At 43.2% G+C, this 25,598-nt stretch overlaps 1 protein-coding gene across 2 annotated transcripts in view; it reads right to left on the bottom strand.

The window, feature by feature from the left end:
- The window catches only part of rapgefl1 (Rap guanine nucleotide exchange factor (GEF)-like 1), an 86,646-nt gene that overhangs the window by 11,335 nt on the left and 49,713 nt on the right, over window positions 1-25,598 (bottom strand). For both annotated transcript variants that reach the window (XM_059956406.1, XM_059956405.1), the window contains 7 exons: window positions 24,097-24,194; window positions 16,916-17,038; window positions 15,531-15,709; window positions 8,791-8,881; window positions 5,405-5,455; window positions 3,693-3,780; window positions 1,856-1,920 (listed from right to left, as the gene is read on the bottom strand). In XM_059956406.1, coding sequence (XP_059812389.1) covers window positions 1,856-1,920; window positions 3,693-3,780; window positions 5,405-5,455; window positions 8,791-8,881; window positions 15,531-15,709; window positions 16,916-17,038; window positions 24,097-24,194 — 695 coding nt within the window. The remainder of the gene's footprint in view (window positions 1-1,855; window positions 1,921-3,692; window positions 3,781-5,404; window positions 5,456-8,790; window positions 8,882-15,530; window positions 15,710-16,915; window positions 17,039-24,096; window positions 24,195-25,598) is intronic.

The raw sequence follows: 25,598 nt of genomic DNA, 5'->3' as shown, positions 1-25,598 counted from the left end.
AAGTTGTGCACAGGACTCATATGTTGAAGGATAAATTGGCTCATTTTTATTCCTATATAAATCCTATTTGTGACAGATGTCATTCTGAGATAGCGTCTTTAACTCATGTGTTCTGGTCGTGTCCGCTTTTGAAAAAATATTGGAAAGATATTTTTGATATTATCTCTGTGGTATTGAACATTGATTTACAATCTCATCCTATTACTGCAATTTTTGGTTTACCAATGATGGACTCACTCCATTTATCCTCTTCTGCTTGTCAAATGATTTCATTTCTTACACTAGTGGCTAGAAGATCTATTTTGTTGAATTGGAAAGAAACTAATCCTCCTACTGTATATCATTGGTTTTCTCAAACTATGTTATGTCTAAATTTAGAAAAAATCAGAAGTGGTGTATTTGATACTTCTATTAAATTTGAAAAGATATGGAGACCATTATTCAATATTTTCATATGATGTAATATGACCCTGTTCCAAGCCTATTTGATTTTCCAGTTTTGATTTTATATATGTTGAGAGGATCGGAGTTGACGACACTGATGATTTTGTATTTTTGTGAGATATTATAAACAGCCCTTTTTTTCTCTTTTTCCATTTTTTCTTTTTCTCTTTTTTCTTTTTTTTTGTTTTTTTTTTCCTTATTAGTTACTAGATTATTAGATTAGTTTTTTCTGCATAATTTTTTTTTCTTTTTCTTTTTTCTGTTTTTTTTAATTATATATTATGATATACCTAGGTTTGCCTTGTTTATTTGTATATTGTATTGTCCATGATTTGGGAATACTCATTTATACTGTAATCATTGCTTATGTATTCTTTCATGTTCAGTTGAAATGTGTATGTTTGTAATCCCATTATTTATGTATCAATTTTATTTTGTTGATATTAATAACAATAATAAAAAGATTGAAAAAGAAAAGAAAGACTAAATACTTAAATGAATCGTGACTGCCTGAAAAATCCAAACCATCAGTTGGTGGTATCATTACTCTTTGAGGGCTTCAGGAGCCTGAATACTTTTGCTTTTCTTAATTGACTAAGTTGTAATATTCAAATCTTAGCCCCCTTCTGTTGTGTTAAGAAACTGGGCGACACTGTCAAAACACAGCTCACTTGAACAGGCAGAAAGTGGTGGAGGAACTCAACAAGTCAGGCTGCATCTATAGAGGAGAATAAACAGTTGTCGTTTTGGGCTGAGACCCCTCATTAAGACTGGAAAGGAAGTTGCTAAAATAAGGTGAGAGGCAGGGTAGGGGAAGGACTACAAGCTGGCAGATGATGGGTGAAACCAGGTGACGGGGAAGGTGGGTTGGTGGAGGAGGGAATGAAGTAAGAAGCTGGAATGTGATAGGTGGAAGAGGTAAACAGCTGAAGAAGGAGGAATCTGATAGGAGAGGATATTGGACTAGTTGTTGCAGTGTGCTAGAATATTTTCTATTTGTACATTGGGTAGTGTAACATACCAAAATATTGCCCATTTATATTTTGGTGAGTGTAATGTACCAGAATATTGTCTATTTGTAACATTGGGTAGTAGAAGTTAATTGAATATTGTCAATTTGCATATTGGATAGTATAATGTGCTGGAATATTGCCAACTTGCATATCTAGGGTGATGTAAAATGCTCAAACATTGTCTATTGGGTAATGCAGTAGAACATTGTCCATTTGGACATTAGGTGGTACTGTGTGCAGGAACTTTATCCAATTTGTAATGTCATTGGTGCTGAGCGAGAGTCCACAGTGTATTTGTACATCGGGTAGTAGATGCACTAGAACACTGGCCACGAGGCCTTTGGGCAGGAGGGTGTACCAGTGCTGTTTTATCCTAGGACAGTAATACAAATACTCACCATTTTCTCAAAGTTCACCAGCTGATTCAGGAAAGTTTTGTTTCCCTCATGTATGAAAGTCATATCTGGAAAATCATGAAAGGAAATAAACACTGAAAATGCTCCATAATTACCAATAATGTGAATGTTGTGACACTGAATAATACTGGAGCCCTTCAACCCTTCCCAACCACCACCAGAGTGTTTAGTATTCAAATGTATTTCATTAGCTCTCAAGGTCTTTAAAATGTTGTGAAAGGTGCTATGAAAACGCAAGCCTTTGTGTGCTTTTTAATCATCTAAACCCAGTGGCCATTTTATTAAGAACCTCCTGTACCTAACAAAGAGGAAACTGAGTGTATTTTCGTTGTCTTCTGCCCATACACTGCAAGGTTCAATGTGTTTTGTACTCAGAGATGCTCTTCTGCACACCACTGTTGTAACGCAAGATTATTTGGGTTACTGTAGTCTGGCCGTTCTGCTCTGACCTCTCTCATTAACAAAGCGTTTTCGCTTATGCAACTGCTGCTCACCGGGTGTTTTTTGTTTTTTGCATCATTCTCTATAAACTAGAGACTGTTCTGCGTGAAAATCACAGGTGATCACCAGTTTCTGAAATACTCAAACCACCACATCTGACACCAACAATCATTCCACTGTGAAAGTCACTTAGATCACACTTCTTCATGACTACACTCACTGGAATTCAGAAGACTGAGAGGGGATCTAATAGAGACATATAAATTAGGAAAGGGATAGATAAGATAGAGGCAGGAAAGTGAAGAGACATAGCCTCAAGATTCAGGGGAATAGATTTAAGACAGAGATGAAGAGAACTGCTTTTCCCAGAGTGTAGTGAACTTGTGGAATTCTCTGCCCTGGAAGGCAGTAGAGGCTACTTCTTTAAATATATTTAAGACACAGGTAGACTTTCTATAGCAGGGGAATCCAGGATTATGGGGGAAAGGCAGGTAGGTGGAGCTGAGTTCACCTACTCTAAGGCCAGATCCGCCATGATACTATTAACTGGTAGAGCAAGCTCGACAGGCCAGATTCATGCTCCTATTTCTTATGACCACAGGTGCTATCTCTGTGGAGTTTGCAAGCTCCCCCGTGACTGTGTGTTTCTCCCAAGAGCTCCCACATCCCAAAGTCATGCTGTTTGGCCACTGGAGTAGGTGAAGCAACTGGACTGGCAGGGAATAGATTATGGGAAAGTAAGCTGGGGGGCACAGGACTGATGGGATTGCTCCAAAAGACAGTATTTGCTTGATGGCTGAAAGCCTCCTGTTATAGGAGAATATGAGAAACTATTTAATGGGGAAAAATATGCAGGAGCTACTGGGAAAGGAAGAATGAAGTTTATTTGAACATAGAACAATACAACACAGTACAGGCCCTTCAGCCCATGATATTGTGCTGACCTTTTAACCTACTCCAAGACTAAGCTCACACTTTCCTCCCACTTAGCCCTCTATTTTTCTTTCGTGCATATACCTAGCATGTCCTTAAATGTCCCTAATGCATCTGCCTGTATCACTACCCTTAGTAGCATGTTCCACACACCCACCAGTCTATGTAAATAAAACCTACCTTTGACATCCCCCCCCCCCTACACATTCCTCTAATCACCTTAAAATTATGCCCCTTTGTATTAGCAATTTCTGCCTTGGGAAAAGGGCAGTGGATGTCCACTCTTTTAATCCTTCTAATCATCTTATACATCTCAAAGAAGTCACCTCTCATCCTCCTTTGATACTTGATACCCCTTTCAATGAGTTTCCCCAGACATAATGGACCTCAATACTACAGAATTACCAAAATGAGAATGATTTTAGGGACAGGATTGTTATCTCACCTTTCAGTAGCAGAGGGACGAAAGGAATCAGGGGAGGCTTCATCCTGGCAATAGTGTCTCTGTATGTTTTATGGTTTCGCGAGGGATCCTGTAGACAGAAAAGAGGTCTCATTGTCTCCCATCAGATATAACACCACCCCCAATTCTCATGCTCAAATTGAAAACCGTGCCAATTACTGGACCCAAGTTTCCCAGTGCAAATCCTTATGCCTATCACTGAAGTCTGGCTGGAGTGATCAGGCTAAATTTCACTGAAGAAAAAAATGTCCAGGTTATTCCAATAGTAGATGCAGAGGAAGTGAGGAGTACAGTAGTGGACATTATCGTATCACAGTGATTTTCCTTGTGTATTAAACTGCAGGACCAAAGCCCATTGAACAACGGAGTAAAGGAGGAGCTATTTGACCCATCTCATGTACTCTCCATTTGCTCCCATACTCTTTCCCATCTCAGTGCAATTTTTTCTCCTCCAGACATATTTATTTAATTCATCATACAGTCAAAAAGGAGCACATCACCACCCTTCACCACCACAAGGCCAGAGCACGCATGATCTCTGGAAATCTGTGGATGATAATGCACTACTTGCCACTGACTCGTAGAATATAGACACCTTTGGCCCATGATGTTGAACCAATTTTTTAACCTACTGTAAGATCTATCTAACCCTTCCCTCCTACATAGCCCTCCATTTTTCTATCATCCATGTGGCTATCAAGTTGTTTCTTAAATATCTCTAATGTATCTGCCTCTACCATAACCCCTGGCAGGGCGTTCCATGCACCCACCACCCTGTTTTAAAAAAACTACCTCTGACATCCCCTCCTATACTTTCTTCCAAACACTTTAAAATTATGCCCCCTTATATTAGTTATTTCTGCCCTGGGAAAAAAGTCTCTGGCTATTCACCTATCTACGCCTCTTGTCATCTTGTACAACTCTCATCCTGTATCTCTACAGACAGAAAAGTCCTAGCTCGCACAACCTGTTCTCACAAGACATGCTCTCTCATCCAGACAGCATCCCGGTGAACCTCCTCTGCAGCTTCCAGTCCCTAAAGACTCTATGATATCTGGGTTCATACTATACAAACTATACCTCTGCTGTTGTAACTGCATACCCTTGGAGTTAAAGTTAAAAGTATTTTTTTGTAATCAAAGTACATACAGTATATGTTACCATACATCATAAACCAAGCAACATAAATAACAATGAGGTTTTGCTCCCAGTTGAACTCAATGCTTTTTATGCTCGCTTTGAACCAACTAATCAAGGAGGTTCCTTCACAAAACCCCACAGCCCCTGACGACCCTGTGGTCTCAGTCTCGGAGGTCAATGTGAGAGGGTCCTTCAGGAGGGTGAATCCACAGGAAGCATCTGACTCAGATGGTGAACCTTTGGGTCCTTCACCCTCCTTCAGCCAGAGGAGCCAGCTCCACCACTGTCTGTGGTCAAACACACCCAGCAAGGTCAGAGGGCTTCATGGCTCCTACCCCATCACCCCTTGCACTGTCCGGTGGAGCAAGTGCTCAGTTAGTACTGCCTTTCTAGTCTGTTACATTCAAGGAGTTACCTCTGGCATCTGAACAAAGTCAAAGATGGTGAAAATATAACATTCCAGTCTGAAAATCTTTGACAGGAATCTAGGACAGCGTGGACCAGTTGGGCCAAAGGGCCTTTTTCTGTGCCTCTAAGGTTCATGGGTTACTCACCGTTAAACTCTCAAATTTCTGGAAGAGCTTTTTGCACTTTGCAGGCAGTTTCTGTGGGGCAAACAAGACAAAGTTGAAACAAGTATTCCATTTTTTTTTTGGATGCTGAATATTTGAATTAAGAACAGAACACACCCCGCATCAGTGGAGACAGAAGCAGAATTAATGCTTCAGACTTGACAATCGATAATTTCAAAAGTTAACTGGTTTCTCTCTCCACAGATTCTGTCTGACCTGAGTGTTATCCATATTTGCTGCTTTTTTAATTACTTCAGAAAGACAAGGTAACAAATCATTTTTAGTTGGATGTTACTAAATTTTTGTTGGAAATCAATCACCAGCAGATGCTTCCCTCACTCAGTCTCTGTTCTCTTCTCTTTACAAACTGCCTAGTGTTTCAGTGAACGAGCAGAACCTTCGTATTCTCAAATCTTACCCTCTTGCTGAACGTCAATTCTGAGCTCTTGCATGGGAAAGAGAACCTGGTGAATGGATCTAAGCAACTTCTCAGAGCCTCCTTGAACTCCTAGGAATCTTGGGCTGATGATGATTCAAGTGGAGAAGGAACATTCAAGATGGCACTGAGAACCTCTAGTCTATGCTTCAGCAGCAAAGTTAAGACCAGTATAAACAGAAAGAAAGGACCACCTCCGAAACTATTGATAAGTATTTTCTGTGCTGTCTATGACAACACTGGAAGACCGCACATCGACATCCCCAGTTACCTTGGAGCCCACAGAACCAGGAAGGAAGCCAGTTCTCCTCAGACTCAAGGGGCTGTCTAAGGAGGACGCAAGGACAGAAAAACATCCTAAGATATTTTGTAGGAAGCAGCAAAGAGTACGTGACTTCTAGCCACAAACAAGACTGGATGCTGGGTGACCTAGAGATGAGTTTCTCTAGAGCAGGGGTTCCCAACCTTTTTTATGGCATGAACCAATACCACAGGTTGACCACAGGTGATGGGGTAGGATCGATGAAGCCCTCTGACCTTGCTGGGTGTGTTTGACCATAGACAGTGGTGGAGCTGGCTCCTCTGTAGACCACAGGTTGGGAACCCCTGGTCCAGAGGAAGAGAGGGATTGCAGGAACTTAATAATCCTATAGTTAAAAGCACCTCAAGTTTGTTATTTACAAAACTGATTGAATGACTGAAATTTTAGATAAGCAGGCATATGGGAAGTTTGTAGGGCTGGAGGAAGTACGGAGATAAGCTGGTAACAGGGATAGAAATTTTGAAATCAACATAATGTTTACACAGGATCCAAATGGAAGACTGATGATTTTTTAAATATAATTGTAACTAAGAAGGGCATTCAGCCCATGGAGTCTATGCCAGCTATCAGGGTAAACCCAACATTCCCACTGGAGGCACAAGAGTCTGTAGATGCTGAAAATCTGGAGTAACAAATTATCAGCTGGAGGAATTCAGCGGTTCAAGCAGCATCTGTGGAAGGAAAGGAATTGTCGCCATCTTGGGTTGAACGCTGCACAGGTCTGTTGCCAGTGTTTTGACCCAAAACATTGACAATTTCATTCCACCACAGATGCTGCTCGACCTGCTGAGTTCTTCCAGCAGATTGGTTGTTGAGTCATCGTTCCCACTGCCCCACTTATTTTCTGGTAACTAATTAGTCACAGAATATTACACCACATACACAGGCCCTTCAGCCCATCTAGTGTGTGCTGACCTTGTCTTCTGCCTCATTCCATCTACCTGCACCCAGACAGACCATAGCTTTCCAAACCCCTCATCCATGTACCTATCCAAGTTTCTCTTAAGTGCCACCATGGAACCCACATCCACCACTTCCATTGACAGTTTGCTGCACACTTGCACTGCCCTTTGAGTGAGTGAGGAGTTTTACATCATGTTACCCTTAAACATTTCACCTTTCACCCTCAACCCATGACCTCTAGTTCTAGTCTCACCCAATCTCAGTGGGAAAAGCCTGCTTGTAATTACCCTATCTATACCCTTCATAAATTTATACACCTCTATCAAATCTCCTCTCATTCTCCTACATCTCAGGGGGAAAAATATGTTGAAATTAAACCCACATCTACCATTTCCACTGGCAGTTCGTTCTACACTCACCTCTGAGAAGTTCTCCTCAGATTCCACAGAAACATAGAAAACCTACAGCACAATTTCCCTTAAATATTTCAACTTTCACTCTGAACTAATGACCTCTAGTTCCAGTATCACCAAAAGTGAAAGGAAAAGCCTGTATGCATTCTCCCCATCGATACCCCTCATAATTTTGTATACCTCTATAAGATCTCTCAGCATTCTCCTGTCCCAACATATTCAACCTTTGACTTTTACTCAGGTATTCCCTCTGGCGTGCTCAACAACACCCCCGATTAACTCTGCCACCCTCCTGTACCAGGGGTGATTGACCTACCAACCCCCATATCTTTGGGAGGAAACCAGAGAATCTAGGAATTCCGCTTGGTCACAGGGAGAACCTGCAGACTCCACACAGACAGCACCAGAGTTCAGGGCTCAAACTGATACAAATTAAGCACTCATTGCAAAAAAAAATCCCTGTTCTCCAGATTACTTTCCTCTCAACTACCTTTGCAATTTACTATCTAAACACAAGAGAGTCTTCAAATGCTGGAGGTCACTATCCAGTCTGATTTTGGATACCCAGGAAAAGGAATCAAAAATTAAAGGGGATAGGTTGCAAGAGCCCAAAACTAGAGGGCAGAGAGATTTAAGAGAGACTTGAGAGGTAACTTCTTTGCACAGAGGAGAGTGAGTACCCGGAATGAGGAAGTGGTTTTTGCGGGTACTACTGCAACATTTATGAGGCTTCTGTACAGGTGCATTGAGAGGAGGGGCTTGATGGGTTTTGGGTTGAATGCATGCAACTGGGACTAGCAGAGAGGATCTTGGGTCAGCATCGACCTGTTGGGCTGAAGGGTCTGCTTCTGTGCTGTATTACTCTATGACTGTGGTTATAATACTTTAGGACAGTGGTCCTCAACCTCCGGGCCGCGAGGCACAACACCTCGCGGGTAGGCGGAACATCTTTCAGAAAAAAGCCGAAATAAGCTAATTAATTAGGTGCTGCCTGGCACGTAAATGTCGGCCCAGATCAGAGGGGATCCAGCAGTTGCCCTAGCTGCAAGTCTCCCCTCTCCATGCCACCGATGTTGTCCAAGGATACACACGCAGCCTCAGCCAAGGCTCAAACTAGCGACTTTCAGATCACTAGACGAACGCCTTAACCACTTGCCAACACTCTATACTATAGACCAAAGGTAGACAGTAAATTTAATAGATCACTGAACAATATGTACATCCATAGTAAATGTGGTAATGACTGTTTTCACACACACACACCTCCCCCCCCACCGCCCTGTGTTCCACTTACCTCCCAGGTTAGACAGAGACGGCTGACCGCTGCGTTGCACAGGCCCATGATGATGGCAAAGAATGAGAACAAGTTCTGCTTCTCTTTACAGCTGCAAGAGGGAAAACCCATTAGGATCACTACAAGTCACCGGGGAGGGGGCAACACTGCACCTGGTTCAAGAGCAGTTACCTCCATTCAACCATTCGGTTCTTGAACCAATCCGACAACCCTAATCACTATCTCAGTATGCCAAACTTTTTACAGATCACTTGGGGTGTTCCATAAGCCACCTATGTAGGTGCACATTGTTTTTGTTTGATCAAAATATGCAAGAGAACACAACTGTATACAAGTCAAAGTCAAGCTTGTATGCACCAGTACATAGGTGCATGGAAAGGAGTTTCCAAGTGAGGAAAAGATGGACTGGGTCAGCTGTTAAACGTCATGGTTTTGTGGTAGTTTTTAGAAAGTTTGGGGAAGTAATGTCTGAAGTTAGAAACAGCAGGGGCTGGAAATGTTAGCTTCACTATATTCAACAAAACAAAACCTTTGATGTGGCAAATGTTTTCCAACACTTCAGAAGGGAAAAATACTCATTAAGATGAGCAATCCAAAACTATATTATTGACTGAAAAGTCATTGACCTGAAACATTAACTCTACTTCTCACTCCGCAGATGCTGCCCGACTGTCGAGTATTTGTAGCACGTTCTATTGTTAAAGACAGATGGCAGTGAAAATTTTAAATCCTAAAGGCAAATATAAGCTTTAAAGGAGATAAAGATTAGCTTTACTTGTTGCATGGACCTCGAAATATAGTGAAATGCATCGTTTGGATCAACGACCAACATGTGCCCGCAAGTGTCACCACACTTCCAGTACCAACATAGCACCACAGTCTGGGGTAGCTGACAAGTGATGCCATACTTCCAGCGCTAACATAGTTTCAACACAGTCCAAGGATGTGCTGGGGGAAGCCCGTAAATGTCGCTATGTTTCTGACACCAACATAGCACACCCACACAGTCATGGGGTGAACGTACACACTCCTGTCAGACAGCAGTGGAGTTGATCCCTGATCACTGACGCTGTAAATGATACACTAAACACTGCACTAGTGGACCAAGACAGCAGAGATGAGGACTGAGATTGGCTGAGGTCTGGGCACAGGGGTCACTATCAACCTAGGTTGTCCTAAAGGAGTCAATGGCACTGACAGACAGCCAGGTCTGCCAGCAGTATCCCAGCAGCAATCTCCTGGGCTGCTGATTAAGATAAAGTAGCAGAAACACTCAACTCAGTCTTGTTATCATCGGGTGTTATCTCCCATACACAATACAAATGTTTTGCACAGATTTGGTATGACAGCTTCAGAAGAACTATCTGACATTCCAGCTTATAGATGAAAGAGGCCACCCTGCCGGCTTAGATCTTTAGTACTGGTGTGTAAGAGAACTTTGAAGATATCACACAGCCCTTCAGTGAGTGGTCGCATGGTGCTGTGCTGTGTAAGAGCCGGTACCCACCAGGCAGAGGAAGCAGGTGCAAAGCTGGGTCATCTTCCACCGGGGGCGACAAATCTGGGGAGTTCATTGCCGCAGGCGGCTGCAGAGGCCAAGTCATTGGGTACTTTTAAGGAGGACAGTGATGGGTTCTTGATTTGATTAGTAAAGGTTATGGCGAGAAGGTAGAAGAGTGTCGTTGAGAGGGATAATAAATCAGCCATGATGGAATGGCAGAGCAGACTCGATCGGCCAAATGGACTAATTCTGCTCCTGTGTCTCATGGTCTAACGTCACTTAGACAGACAAACTGGACCTTGATGACTGTGGAACCTACTGGCTGTTGTGCCTCCTGTACTCAAGAAATGACTATATTTCAGATGGGCTTCGTGGACTATGACAGTCTCTGGGATGTGGTTGTGTCATGAAAAGTGCTATGGAAAAATTAGCTCTGACTTCAGAGTGCAGAGATGCTGGTCAGTACAGGGGCGCGTATGGTGGTGGGGGGGGCGGAAACAGAGCCTGCAGGACAACTTCCAAGCCCCATTCGTCATTAAGCACAGAAAGGATGCTCAAGTAAGGGAGTAACCGTGTCTCTTCCCATGTGGCAGAGACTTGGTCAAGTGACTGATGCTGAAGAACGATGGGGAGGATGCAACCACTCAAGATGACTTAAATTGGAGGTAGGGATGCCTTATGAGGAAGGGTTGAGTGAACAAGGGCTTTTCTCTTTGGAGAAAAGGAAGATGAAAGGTTAATGTGTATAAGATGATAGGAGGCATAGATTGAGTGGAAATGTCTAAAACAAGAGGGCATAATTTTAAGTTGACTGAAGGGAAGTATGGGAGTGGGATGTCAGAGGAAGTTTTTTTTTAAATACACAGAGTGGCAAATGTGCGGAACACTCTTCCAGGAATGGCGGTAGAAGCAGGTACATTAAGAGCGTTTAAGAAACTCTTAGATAGGCACATGGATGGATAGAGAAGTGGAGGGCTATGTAGGAGGGAAGGGTTAGATTGATATTAGACAGGTTCAAAGGTCAGCAGAACATTGGGGGCTGAAAGGCCTGTACTGTATTGTAATGTTCAATTCTCTACGCACCCGCCCTATTTGCCATCCTTCACCTCATTGGCCAAGACCTGCCACAATCGTGTATAGAATGGACAACAGGCATTTCAACCTTAAGGCCAAGAGCAAGGTCAGCACCACCACTATCATGGAGCTTCAGTATGTGGATGACAACGCCATCGCAGTACACTCTGGAGCCAATCTCCAGCGTATCCAGCAGCCTAGATGCTGAATGACACATCCTGAATGTTTTGCCAAGGCATTTAGAGCCCTGGGTCTCGTTTTGAAGATAAAAAAAAGGGCACAGGCCCTATATCAGCCAATGACCATCCAGCCCTCTGTAAAAATCGATGATATCGCCCTTGAAAATGTAGACCACTTTCCCTACCTTGACACCATTCTCACCTCAAAAATCAGACATCGACTCAGAGATCAACCACTGCTTGAGTAAGTGCTAGCGGAGCCTATGCAAGATCAAGCAAGAGTCTTTGAAGACTGTGACCTACAGGTCCAAACAAAACTTTTGGTCTTTCCTTCCTACATTATTGTATGCAGCTGAATCATGGAGCACCTAGAGTAGCCACCTGAAAGCCCTACAGCAATACCACCAAAGAACCTTATGAAAGACTTTGAGGATCAGCTGGAAGGACAGATGCACCAACACCAGCATCTCCACCACGATAAAGCAACACCAATTCTGATGGATAGATCATATCACCAGATGCCTAACTAGCGTCTTCCCCAAACAGATCCTTTATACTCCCGGTTGAAGGAAGATCAGTGGGAAAAGGAAATAACATCAGCCTGAAGAAATTCAACAGTATATCTAAAGACAGGGAGGGCATTGTACTGAATAGATAAGTCTGGAGGAAATCTGTTCAAGAGGAGGCTGCACGAGAACAACCTCTGCTGTGCTGCAGAGATCAAGCGGGAGCTGCGAAAGGAGAGAGCGAACAACCAAGACAACTGCTTACTCTTGCCCACACTGCACCAGAATATGTGGATCCCAGATCGGCCTCTACAGCCAAACAAGGACCCACCAATAGACATCCCCTTAGAAGAACATCAAACCAACTCGAGTGCTTGCACTACTAGTGTTCTATGTTCTTTAATAGGATGCTTACATCTATAAACGATGATTGTAAACTTGTGATCGGAACGAGTGAGCTTCAAAGATAAAATGCACAGAAGAGGCGCGGTAGCATAGTGCTACTGGAGCACCAGTGACCTCTGTTCAATTCCGCCACCGTCCATAAGGAGTGTGTACATTTTTCTCATGGCCACACTCATTTCCTCAGAGTGCTTTGGTCTCTTCCCACGTGCCAAAGGTTAGGGTTAGGTTTAGTAAGTTGTGGGCATGCAATGTTGTCCCTGGTAGCACAGTGGCTGGCACCAACACATCCTCACTGATTTGATTTGACACGAATGACACTTTATGTTTCAATGTACATGTAACAAATAAAGCTAATCTTAAACCTTAAGATCTTAATCTTACAATGCAGGCTAAGTCCTGCAGGTGCCCGTGTACTGTCACCAGGTGAGTCACTACTGCTGGTCACTGGGTGGTCAGTTATCTCAGGAGCCAGGGCAATGTCCTTTATTCTTCCGCCTTGCATTCAGGTAGGTCTGAGTTTCAAACTTCTTATTACTTAGTGCGATCTGCCCGATAAGTTGTCTGTTTTTGAAAGCAAATAACTAGTTATTACAGGATTGTGTTGAGTGCTTCTACTGCCTTATCATCAATCAGCAACCCTTTCTACCTCAGCCTTCCAGCTCAGTTACTGAAAAAGATGATTATTATCATCTGCTGGAAACGGCAAGATTAATTTTTGTGCTATCCCTCATCTCCAGACTTGTATTCCATGTATGCTTAGCCTCTCATTTTAAGCAATCTCAGGCTGACTGGTTCCAGCCAATCTTGTGTCCCATCTATTCTTGCCCTGTTGCTTTATGAACTCTCAGGGTGGCTAGTATATTCAAGAAATATTGTCCATCCTATTCACCTTGAGAAGATGGCACTGGATACCTTTCCTGAATTAGTGTGGTCCTTGTGACGAAGTTTGTCCACCGTGTGCTCGAGGGGAGTTTCAGAACTCTGAGCCAACAATGATGAAATTAGAGCCATACACTTCCAGGCTGAGATATTGTGTGACTTGACTCAATCCATGGGTGACATCATTATGGTGCAGGACACCCTCGCTCATTCTCACAGACTTCCGAGCTGTAATGGACAGGAATCTGGAGTGGAGAGGGCTGGAACGGCAGTGCAGCAGTTAGAGCAATGCTTTGCAGCGCCAGTGGCCAGAGACCGAGGTTCAATTCCCACCGCTGTCTGTAAGGAATTTGTATATTCTCCTCACGACTCTGTGGGTTTCTGCCGTGTATTCCACTTACCTCCCACGTTCCAAAGATGCATGGGTTAGTACGTTGCCACCGGAAGTGTGGTGCCAATTACAGGCTGCCCCCAGCACATATTTGGACTCCGCTGGTCAAAGTACACGTGACTCATAAATCTTTATCTTTATTACTAAACGTATTCAGTGTTAGCATAAGGCAACTGGTAAGTAATAAGACAGATTTCAAAAATATAATACTTCAGATGTTGGGAAAGAAAACCTACGAAAGCTAATCTTTCTTTAACCTTGACTGAATAGGTCACTTTAATTGCGCCAACTGTATTGAGGTAAAGAGGTTTACATTTATGTAGTGCCTACGATCAAACCCTTAAGCAAACCCTCAATGAATTGCTTTCCATTTGTTGTCCATGTTGCCAGGTAACTGGTCATGGTGTCTTATTTATTTACAACCAATATCCCACAGATAACAATGCATTAAGCAATTAGTTGATCCCTTTAATCCAGTATTACCTGAGGGATGAATGTACACCAGGGCTGTCAGGGAAGGGGTGGGGGGAGACATTCCTGATGAGGTGGCTTGTGCTCAGGGATTTCACAAAAAAATGACATGCTGGAGGCTGAAGACAGCCTGGCCTATAGTTCGGGTGGGTGGGGAGGGAGGAATGGGGCTTGTTTTGCTTTTTTGCCTGGTATGTTGTGTTTTGTGGTGTTCTGTGTTGTTCAGCTGAGCATGGTGGGCGTGCTATGTTGACATCGGAATGTGTGGTGGCACTTGCGGGCTGCCCCCCCCTCCCCAGCACGCCCTTGGCTGTGTTGGTTGTTAACACAAATGACACGTTGCACCATATGCTTCGATAAATAAATCTGAATCTGAATCTGAAGAGGCATCCCCAGCAATCTAACAGCACATTCTGTCCTGAGTGATACATTAGATGAGTTTATAGATTAATTATAGGTCTGAGATATGCATGTACACCACAGCAACAGGCCCCTCAGCCCACAACGCCTGTGCCAAATATACTGCCAAATTAAACTAAGTCTCCTCTTCCCGTAAATAATCTATATCCCTCCTTTCCCTGCACATTCAAGATTCAAGATTGTTAACTGCCATTCTTACAGTACACAAGTGTAAAGGAGAACAAAATGATTGCTACTTTGGATCTGATGCAACACAAAAACACAATAAATAATGTATAAGTACAAAAACAATCCTATAAAAGACAAAGACAATGTACAAGTAACTGTAAAGTGGCAGTTCATGAGGGGATGTGAGGCTGTTGAGAGGAGTACCTGATGTGGGGGGTGGGGGTTTAACCGGTATTAGTGTTGATTAGCCTGACGGCCTGGGGAAAGTAACTGTTGTTGAGTCTGGTGATCTTTTGCTTCAGAAAGGAGAGAGTACTGCCAGTGAGTCAAACCAGCAACAACTCAGACCAGGCACCAGATGTAACCAGGTCTGAATTTTACATTTTTCAGATTCTTTGTCCCCACCCTCACAGGCCTTGAGGGGTATATATAGGGCAAATGCAAGCAGACCTTTTTTGCCACTGAGCTGAATGAGATGAGAACTAAAGGTCATGGGCTACAGGTGAAAGGTGAAATGTTTAAGGAGAACATTAGGAGGAACCACTTAGATGGTGGTAAGAATGTGGTACGAGCTGCCAGCAGAAGTGGTGGATGTGGGTTCAATTTCAACATCCAAGAGAAATTTGGTTAAGTACATGGATGGGAGGGGTATGGAGGGCTATGGTCCTATCCAGAATAACAGTTCAGCATGGACTACATGGGCCAAAGGGCCTGTTTCTCTGCAGTACAACTCTCTGAACACTTACAGAGCAGCCATGTGGATGACGGTTTTGAGAAGTTGCACCCGTTTTCCCAGGCGCTCACACATCAGTATCTCCGTGGCGACCCAGTGTTGCACCTCACTGCACCGCTGCAGCACCAGCTCCAGATTTGCCGTCCGCTTTCGAATGCTCTCATTCCGGAAGACGTAGTGGATTAGTTCCAGCTGGGAGAAAAAAATTACAGAGAAAATTACACAGGGTAAAGACTTCGATGCCATTTTACTTCTGTTGATAGGAGGGACCCAACAATGAAATGGAAACATCATGGCTCACCTCCTGAAATGGGAACAGCATCATAGATTAAAGTAAAACTGGAGTGTAAGAGGATAAATATATTAAGGAAGAGCACTGTGCACACTCAGACATGGAAGGTCCATTTGGTGTCTCACTCGTGCCCGTTCCTGTAGCCTCATGCTGAAACTTGTGCAACTTGTGCTTTGGCCTTCAGTATCACAGCAGCTAATGAAGGTATCAGTGATGGTAAAGAGGCTACAACAGCTCAAAATACTTTCAGGGTGCGGAGGAACACAGCGACGCAGACCAAACTGGAAAGCACCATAACGTGCAGAGTGTAAGTCACAACCATGTTTAAATTTCCCCACAAGTTTTTGTTTGGGACCTCAATTTTAGGCAGCATCAGAGGGGAAACCGCAGGGGATACAAGTACAAAGTCCTTTTCCCAGAGTGGGAATGTCAAACACTAGAGGGCATAGCTGTTAAGTGAGAAGGGCAAGTTTAAAGGAGATTTACGGAGGAAGTGTGCTTTTACGCGGAGTGCTCGGTACCGGGAACATGCTGCCAGGGGAAGCAGATGTGATAGCAATGTTTGAGAGGCGCTGACACATGAACAGATAGGAAACTGAGAGACAGACCATGTGAAGGCAGATGGGACTTGTTGACAAAGGCAGCATGGTCAGCAGAGGCTTTGTGGGCCAAAAAGCTTGTTCCTGAACTTCTCTATGAATAGTCTGGCAGGTCTGACATGCATTTGTATAGGAGTGCAGATCTCAATTCAGTAGTTAATGGCAGAGATCTGACTTCTACGACTACAGAATGGGCTGGTGTGGTCCACACTTTTGGAAGACCTACCCTTATGACCACTGGAGGTTAAGTTGCCCACGGCCTTTGAAGCTCCTTAAAAATGTCTAAAAATTGACTCATACACCATATTTGATACTACCCCTTCCTGCATTTCTGATTCCCTTTAAGCAATCTATAATAACCAATATTAACCTTGGTCATCCACTACAACAAGGAAGTGCCCAGATATGACAACTGCTCATACCTGGACCTCTGCGGTCGAGAGAGCGGAACTGCCCCAGTGCAATGGCTTTTCCACTTTAAAAACTCTCCCGTTCTGGGCGACTCACCTCGTGGACACAGTTCAGAAGCTCCCAGTCGAATGCTGTGATCTGACTGGCCATTTCCCCAACGTTACTTTCATTGATTTCTGGCCCTTCATGGGAGAGACGTTCCACAGCTGGAGGGGGCACCTGGGAATGAACAGTTCAAAGTTCAAAGTCAATTTATTACCAAATTACATATAATGTTATCTATATACTACCTTGAAATTCATTTGATTGCAGGCATTCACAGTAGAACAAAGAAATACAAGAGAGTAAATGATAATCTACATGCAAAGGTCAACAACAAAAGTCAAAAGAAGACAAATTGAGCAAATACAAATTAATTAATTAATGCTGAGAACATGAAAGCAAGTCCATAGGTTGTGGAATGAATATGAACAGGGAGGTAACAGTCAGCTTTGTACAGGACGTTACTCAAAAGTCGTATTTCCAAATCACTTCATGCTGACACCAGTATTATCAGGCATATAAGCGTTTTAGCTCCTGAAATCATAATAGCAAAATTATGGCATATCAAGATCTACTGTTATTGCTCGGACTTTCTTGGTGTTTGTTGGTTTTGAGCCGTTATCTCATTGAGCATTAAGCATGGTACAGGCTCTTCACCCACAATGTTGAGCTTGGTTCTTTCCTTTTAACGTGTGAGCCCACAAACACTGCCTCATTATTCCTCTTTTGCTTCATTTATTTTTACTGTAACTTACAGCAAGTTGAAATAATAATAGCGTTATATGTTACAATGCCATCGATCGGAAGATTACGGCTCAATTTCCGCCTCTGTCTGTAAGGAGTTTGTACATTTGACCCTGCGACCATGTGGGTTTCCTCCAGTCCAAAAAGACAGACGAGTTAGGGTTAGTAAGTCAAAGGCATGCTCTGTTGGTGTCAGAAGCATGGTGGCGCTTGTGTTGGCCATTGACGCTAATAACCCATTCTACTCTGTGTTTCAATGTACATGTGACAAATAAGTCAAAGTAAATTTATTATCAAGGTATGTACATGTCACCATGAGATTCATTTTCTTGCAGACATTTACAGGAAAGTAAAGAAAGATAATACAGTTTATGAAAAAATTATACATAAACAAAGACTGACAAACAAATAAAATATAAAAATACTGAGAACATGAGCCCATTGGTTGTGGAATGAGTTCAGTGCTGAAGTGAGTGAAGTTATCTTGTTGGTTCAGGAGACTGATTACTAGAGGGATGTCCATTTAGAAAAGAGGTGAGGAGGAATTTCTTTAGCCAGAGGGTAGTGAACCTGTGGAATTCCATGCCAAGAATGCCTGTGGAGGCCAAGGCATTACATATACTTAAAGCAGAGGTTGATAGGTTCTTGATTAGTCAGGGAGTCAAAGGTTAGGGGAGAAAGCAAGAGAATGGGGTTGAGAAGGATAATAAATTAGCCATGATGGAATGGCAGAGCAGACTTGAATGGCCGAATGGCCTAATTTGCCCCCTAATCTCATGGTCTTCTGGTCTAAGTGGCACGACTTTGCATTGCTATTTTTACAAATTTGAATATTTCTTTAACTGGAAGGAAGAAGCCTGCTTGTTGCATTAACATGTGGAAACATGCATGACAACCACACAGGGCACAGTGATTGACAGGACTAGGCAGCTGTGACATCTGTATAATGATCTCATGTTGTCTTCTCTGGAAATTGAGGTTGAGCATCAATAACACATTTAGAGCAGCAGACAATAAGGTGATTAATTCTGCCTTTCGACATTAATTAAACCTGGGGCCAGGGAATAGACTTAATAATTAAGGCTGATAGAATAAGCTTTCAGTATACTTGCTGATTAAGCAGATGAACATCATTGGAGCAGGTTTGAAGAAAATGCAGAACATGAGAAAGAGGAGCAGGAATTTTCTGTTCAGCTTTTTGAGCTTGTCCCGCCATTCAATGAGATTGCAGCAGTTCTGATTTTGGCCACAGCTTCACTTTTCTGTCTGCTCCAATAACCTATGGCACCCCAACAGTCCAGACATATCTCTGTCTCAGCTGTGAATATGTTCAAAGTAAATTTATTATCAAATTCTTGCGGGCATCCACGGTAAGTACAAAGAGAAAAGAAATAATAATAATAAGTAAGCAATAAATGTCGAGAACATGATATGAAACTTCCTTGAAAGTGAGTCCATAGTTTGTGGACCACAGCTGTCAGGCATCCTTCAGTGATTCAAGTTTGGTCTGGAATTGCCACTTTGCATGTGAGATGGCTTTCCGGAGATCGTACTTCGACCTCTCATATATTACTCTGTTATTAACATCCCCAGGTTTCTCAGGCAGAGGATTCCAAATACTTGTAAGCCTAGAGAAAATAAATTCTTCCCCATCTCTATCTTAGCCATTTAATTTCTTACTTTAAACCTCCGCCCAAATACAGAAACAGGCTCTCGGCACCTACCCCATCTAGCCCCCTCAAAACCTTGAGCAAGCAACAGTCTGCTGGAGGAGCTTGGCAGGTCAAGCGGCATTAGCGGAGGGGAAGAGGAATTGGTCTGATGTGGGGACAATACCCTCCCCACCACCCCACAGATGATAACATAAGAGAAGGTAAGAAATAGGAGCAGGAGTCGGCCATCTGGCTGTCAAGCTTGCTCTGTCATTCAATAACATCATGGCTAATATGGCTGTGGACTCAGTTCCACCTATCTGCTGTTACCTCATAAAACTTAATACCTCTGCTATGCAAAAATGTATCTAACCATTTTTATATTATGTAGAGATACGGCATGGTAACAGGCCCTTTTGTCCCAAAGACCCACACTGCCCAATTACGCCCATGTGACCAATTAACCAGGTGACAATTAACCTAGATGGAAAGGAACACTGGCCAGGAGGATGGCTGGAGCAGTTCGGAAGGCGCAGGATAGGTTTATCCCGAAGAAGTTGTAGCAAGGCAATGGTGTACTTGGTAAGTGGGATGCTTTTAAAAGTGAAATTTTGAGAGTACTGAATTTGATTGTTCTTGTCAGAATAAAAGGCAAGGATGACAGGTTTAGGGAATTTTGGTTTATGAGAGATACAGAGGTCCTGGTTAAGAAAAAGGAGGTGCATAACAGGAATAGACAGGAAGGAACAAATGAGTTATTGAGGAGTATAAGAAATGAAAGAGAATACTTAAGAAGGAAATCAGGAGGGCTAAAAGGCAGCACAAGGTGCCCTAGCAGACAGGGCGAAAGAGAATCTCAAGGGTATCTACAGAAATATTAAGAGTGAAAGGATAGAATTAATCCTCTTGATGATCAGAGTGGTTATCTATGCATGGAGCCAAAAGAGATGGAGGAAGATCTTAAATGGATTTTTTACATCTGTATTTGCTCAGGAGATGGACGCAGAGTCTACAGAAGTGAGGCAAAGCAGCAGTGTGGTCATGGAACCCTATACAGATTATGAAGGAGGTGTTTGCTGTCTTGAGGAAAATTAGGGTGGATAAATCCCTAGGACCTAACAAAATGTTTCCTTGGACCCTGTGGGAGGCTAATGCAGAAATTGCAGGGGCCCTAGCAGAGATATTTAAATCATCCTTTTTCACAGATGAGCTGCCGGAGAATCGGAGGATAGCCAATGATGTTCCACTGTTAAAGAAAGGCTCGAAAAGTAAGCCAAGAAATTATAGGCCAGTGAGCCTGACAGGAGATATTGTGTGCAGTTTTGGTCGCCGAATTACAGGAAGGATATTAATAAGATTGAAAGAGTGCAGAGAAGGTTTACAAGGATGTTGCTGGGACTTAAAAAACTGAGTTACAGAGAAAGGTTGAATAGGTTAGGACTTTATTCTCTGGAGCATAGAAGAATGAAGGGAGATTTGATAGAGGTATATAAAATTCTGATGGGTATAGATAGAATGAATGCAAGCAGGCTTTTTCCACTGAGGCTAGGGGAGAAAAAGGCCAGAGGACATGGATTAAGGGTGAAGAGGGAAAAGTTTAAAGGGAACATTGGGGGGGAGGGGGGGGCTTCTTCACACAGAGAATGGTGGGAGTGTGGAATGAGCTGCCAGATGAAGTGGTGAATGCAGGCTCACTTTTAACATTTAAGAAAAACCTGGACAGGTGCATGGATGAGAGGTGTATGGAGGGATATGGCCCAGGTGCAGGTCAGTGGGACTAGGCAGAAAAATGGTTCGGCAGGGCCAAGAAGGGCCAAAAAGGCCTGTTTCTGTGCTGTAATGCTCTATGGTTCTATGGCAGTCCTATGTTAAATTCAACACTGACTGGTAACTCCTGTGACGCCACTGCTACTGAACTGGATCGGTCTCTGCAGTTCTTTTGGGTTCATCAGATGCGTGGAGAGGGGGAGCTTGCTCTCCATATCAAACTGCCCAGGCTTGAGTATCTAGACAGCAACCTCCATGGCTGACCCTGACCGACGGAGGCCTCACTTATTGATAGGGTAAATGCAAGCAGGCTTTTTTCATTGAGGTTGGGTGAGACTTGAACTAGACGTCACGGGTTAAATGTGAAAAGTGAAATGTTTAAGGAGAACAGGAGGGGGAAGTTCTGCACTCAGAGGGTGCTGATAGTGTGGATTGAGCTGCCGGTGGAAGTGGTGGATGTATGGTCGCTTTCAGCATTTAAGAGAAATTTGGATATGTACATGGATGGGAGGGGTATGGAGGGCTATAGCCCAGGTGTAGGTCAATGGGAGATAAGTATTGTAGTTCAGCATAGACTAGATGGGCTGAAGGGCCTGTTTCTGTGCTGTAGTGTCCTATTCTAAAAGGAGGATGGCGCAACACTGATTACACTGTATAAAGGACCCAAAGGAGATTAAGTGCAAAACTCTATCTTCCAGATCTTCACTTTTCCCCAAAAACAAACATCTTTATACGTACAATGCCGTTTATCGTAACCAGATTTCCCAAGCCACCAAAAGGATGTTAATGGAATTGGTTTTGTTTTCACTTCTCTCTGTCTCAAAGGAGCTGAGAATAATTGTGATATTTCACTTCTGATATTAACTACCCTGCAGACACAAGTGACAGCAGATGCTGGAATCTACAGGTGCTGACACTAAATAATTGGTCAGGGAAGCTTTCATTTAGCTTACCAGTAACCTTCAGGGAAGAGAATTTGCCAATGGCACTGGGTAACCAATAGGCTTGGGTGTTAGCTTGGGTTAAAGATAAAAGATAAAGATTTGATTTATTTGTCAATTGCACATCGATATATCAAAACATTCAGTGAAATGCAATATTTGTGTCAATGACCGACGCAGTCCAATGTCCTAGGGGCAGCCCACAAGTGTCCCCATGCTACTGGCCTACAACCCAGCAACTTGAACTCACACACTTTTGGAATGCGGGAAGAAACTAGAGCACCCGGAGGGAACTCACATGGTCACGGGTAGAATAGACAAACTCCTTAAAGGCAGCAGTGGGAATTGAACACCAATTTTACAGATGGCAATCTAAAGTGTTCTGTTAACCACTGCACTACCGTGCCAGTTTTCCTCCTTAGCCTGATACAGGTTCATATCATCTCTTACCACCTCACAACACTGGTCATGAACACCATAGTCCCATGGGATGACTCGTAATGCTTTCTTAATTAAGCAGCTACCCACTCAGGCCCAGAAGCTAACGGTAGAAAAATGATGACACAAGGTTCTGCAGATGCTGGAGTCTGGAGCAACAAACAATCCGTTGGCAGGACTCGGGGGGGCGGGGAGTAATTCCTTGATGCTTTACGACTGAAAGTGGAGTGGAAACGGCCGGTATAGAGGTGAGGGGGAGACAGGGGCCAGAGTTGATTGGTGGACTGAGAGGGGGTGGGGGACGGTAAAGGATGACTGACAGGTTAAACCATGTAAGGAGGCAGACAAAAAAGAACTCAGGAGGGGAGAAGGGAGAGCGGAGGTGTTTGACTAACTCAGAGCAGACAAAGGTATGAGCCAATAAACAATCTGTTGGAGGAACTCAGCATCTGTGGGAGGAAAGGAAATGGCAACTGAGCTTCAGCTATTCCCTTCCACCGACAGACGCTGCTCAACCCGCTGAGCTCCTCCAGCAGATTGTTTGTTGCTCCAGATTCCAGCATCTGCAGTCTCTTGTGTCTCCAAGGGATGGACCATCTGCTCTGGGATTATATGCTTCTACCTTAACTCAACAAGTTGCTTGTGGAAACACACAGGAAGGCAAACATATCAACATAATGAAAGATATTCGCCGAACAGCAACCTCCTGACAAATAGTTCAATTACTTAATGGAAATGATTGACTTCTGAGCGGCCTCTTGCCTAGTCTTGGGTAATCACATGGCACTCCAATCTAGTATAGTTTGTTGTGAACAGACACGGATAACAAGAGCAGTAATATCGACACGAGCTAATACGGAGTGATGTTACCTGGTGTAGGTTGGGCATTGTCAGCTATGATCAGACCTATGCTGCCATTGATTGGTGTGGTCCTATGTTCATTATCAATTCATTTATGTTAATAATAAATATCTAATTGACCTTGGAGTTCAATCCCTATTGAAAACATTACATAGGGTGACTCGCATACCTGCATCACTTCATTCTAATGAGGACAGGTGAAGTTTTCCACGGGTATAAGTCTTACTGGCTTTTGACCAAAAGATATAGAAGAATTAGGCCATTTGATCATGTCCAATTTATTTTCCCCTTCAACCCCATTCTCCTGCTTCTCCCCATAACCTTTGGACACCCTTACTAATTCAGCATCCATTAACTCTGCTTTAAACATACCCAATGATTTGGTCTCCACAGCCATCTCTGGCAATGAATTCCACAGATTCAACACCCTCTGGCTAAATTAAAAAAAATATTTTCTTTATTATAAATTCTAGTATTTTTATGTTTGCACTATACTGCTGCCACAAAACAACAAATTTTAGAACATACATCAGTGATAATAAACCCAATTCTGATTTTGCTTTGGATCCACTTATTTGAGATAATGGAAGCGATAAAAATCTGGGCATAAAATTAGACTGTTGTAGAGTTCCTAGAGGAGCGGATTCCAGAGCTTGGCAGTTAAAGGCTGTTGGAACAGTGAAATTTCAGGTTGCACAAGCCAGGATCATAGGAGCTCAAAGATTTAGTACAGTTGGAGAGATGGAGGGGGCCAAAATGCCGAAGGTCAGGCAGCCATGGAGGGATTTCATAACATGGTTAAGAACTAAAATATGACAAGATGTTGCCTCACCAGTGATTCCACAGACTCCTTTGTGCAGGCAAATAGATGAGTGTTAACGCCCAAGGTCGTAAACACGGAATCTTCATCCAACCGAAACATCGTTTTCTCTGCATAATGAAAACACAGTTTGAGCATCACATCACAAGACTTGGAACAACATTACTTAAGGAGAGAGTTGAGATGGAGTTGCTTGTGAGACAGAATTGTTCCTGAGACAGTTACTTTAGCATCGGTGAAGGAGAAATTATGGACACCTTGAAACCTCTACTTGGTCAACTGTTGTCTGCTTTGAATTCAGCCCCTCCCTGAAATTCATCAAAATCCGCTAAAACATTCCGGCTTCTCAGCTGCAGTTACAACCCATCTGCTAAATTCAGCCCATTTTTTTTTCCTGGAAGTTTCAAATAATTTTAACGTAGTAACATGGGACTGTTGGCCTATCCATTCCTCCTCCTATTACCAAGTAACTCGGCTATGATCTTTTGCAATCCAATCAGCTCCCCTTACTGGTTTTCTGCGATGGGTAAATTACAGTAGTCAGATAACCTAACCAGTATATGTCTGGGAGCTGGGAGGAAACCAGAAAATGTGGGGAAGCCCAATAGTCACAAGGAGAACATGCAAACTCCATACAAATATCACCGGAGGTCGGACTGAAGTCGACTCTCTGGATCTGTAAGGCAGTGACAGGAGCTGCTGTGCTGCCCTGCCCTGTCTCGTTTCCCTCTCCAAGTTCAGAAAATACATTTTCCCAGTTGTTCCATTTCCCTGCATTGCAATTGAGATTTATTCACTGATAGAACTGAATATATTACAATTTTTCAATTCGCTGCTTTCTCATATACAAAACTTCAAGCACACTAGTCTCAGAGTCAGCAGTTTTGTGTCCCAAACTGAGATCTGTTGCACTGCTAGGAGAACACCATATTGTCAAATGAAGTGTTTGATCTGCTTTCTCAGCACTGTTCATAGAACAGTACAGACCCTTCTGCCCACTACGTTCTGCTGTCCTAAATATACCTACACCACAATCAATCTAACCCTTACACAGCCCATAAGCCCTCCAACTTTTCCTACATCCATGTGCATACCCAAGTCTCTTCAACGTCCCTGATGTATCACCCATTCCAGGCACCAACCACTCTCTGGGTAAAAACCCTTCCCTAAACTTTACTGTGCTCACCTTCAAAGGATGTCCTCTGGCATTGGCCATTGCCACCCTGGGAGAAAGACGATGGCTTTGCTTCTCAATCTTATACTGCTCTATGAAGTCACTTCTCATCCTCTGTCACTCCAAAGAGGAACGCCCTAGCTTGCTCAGCCTATCCTCAGAAGGCATTCATGGAAGAGGTGATCAGTTCTGTCTGTACCCAGTCCCCTCAGTAAACAACGGTCCTGGTGGCTAGTTTGTGGCTCATTGAGGAACATTAACAGTGGGAGGAGGAGGAGGTCATTCTGCCCTTTATTCCTAGTCTGTCAATCAGTGAGATCATGGCTGATCTGTTACTTTA

Source organism: Hypanus sabinus, chromosome X1 (genome assembly GCF_030144855.1).
Source record: "Hypanus sabinus isolate sHypSab1 chromosome X1, sHypSab1.hap1, whole genome shotgun sequence".
NCBI lineage: Eukaryota > Metazoa > Chordata > Chondrichthyes > Myliobatiformes > Dasyatidae > Hypanus > Hypanus sabinus.
The sequence above is the reverse complement of the archived record's forward strand: the minus strand, read 5'-3'. Positions and strand labels throughout refer to the sequence as shown.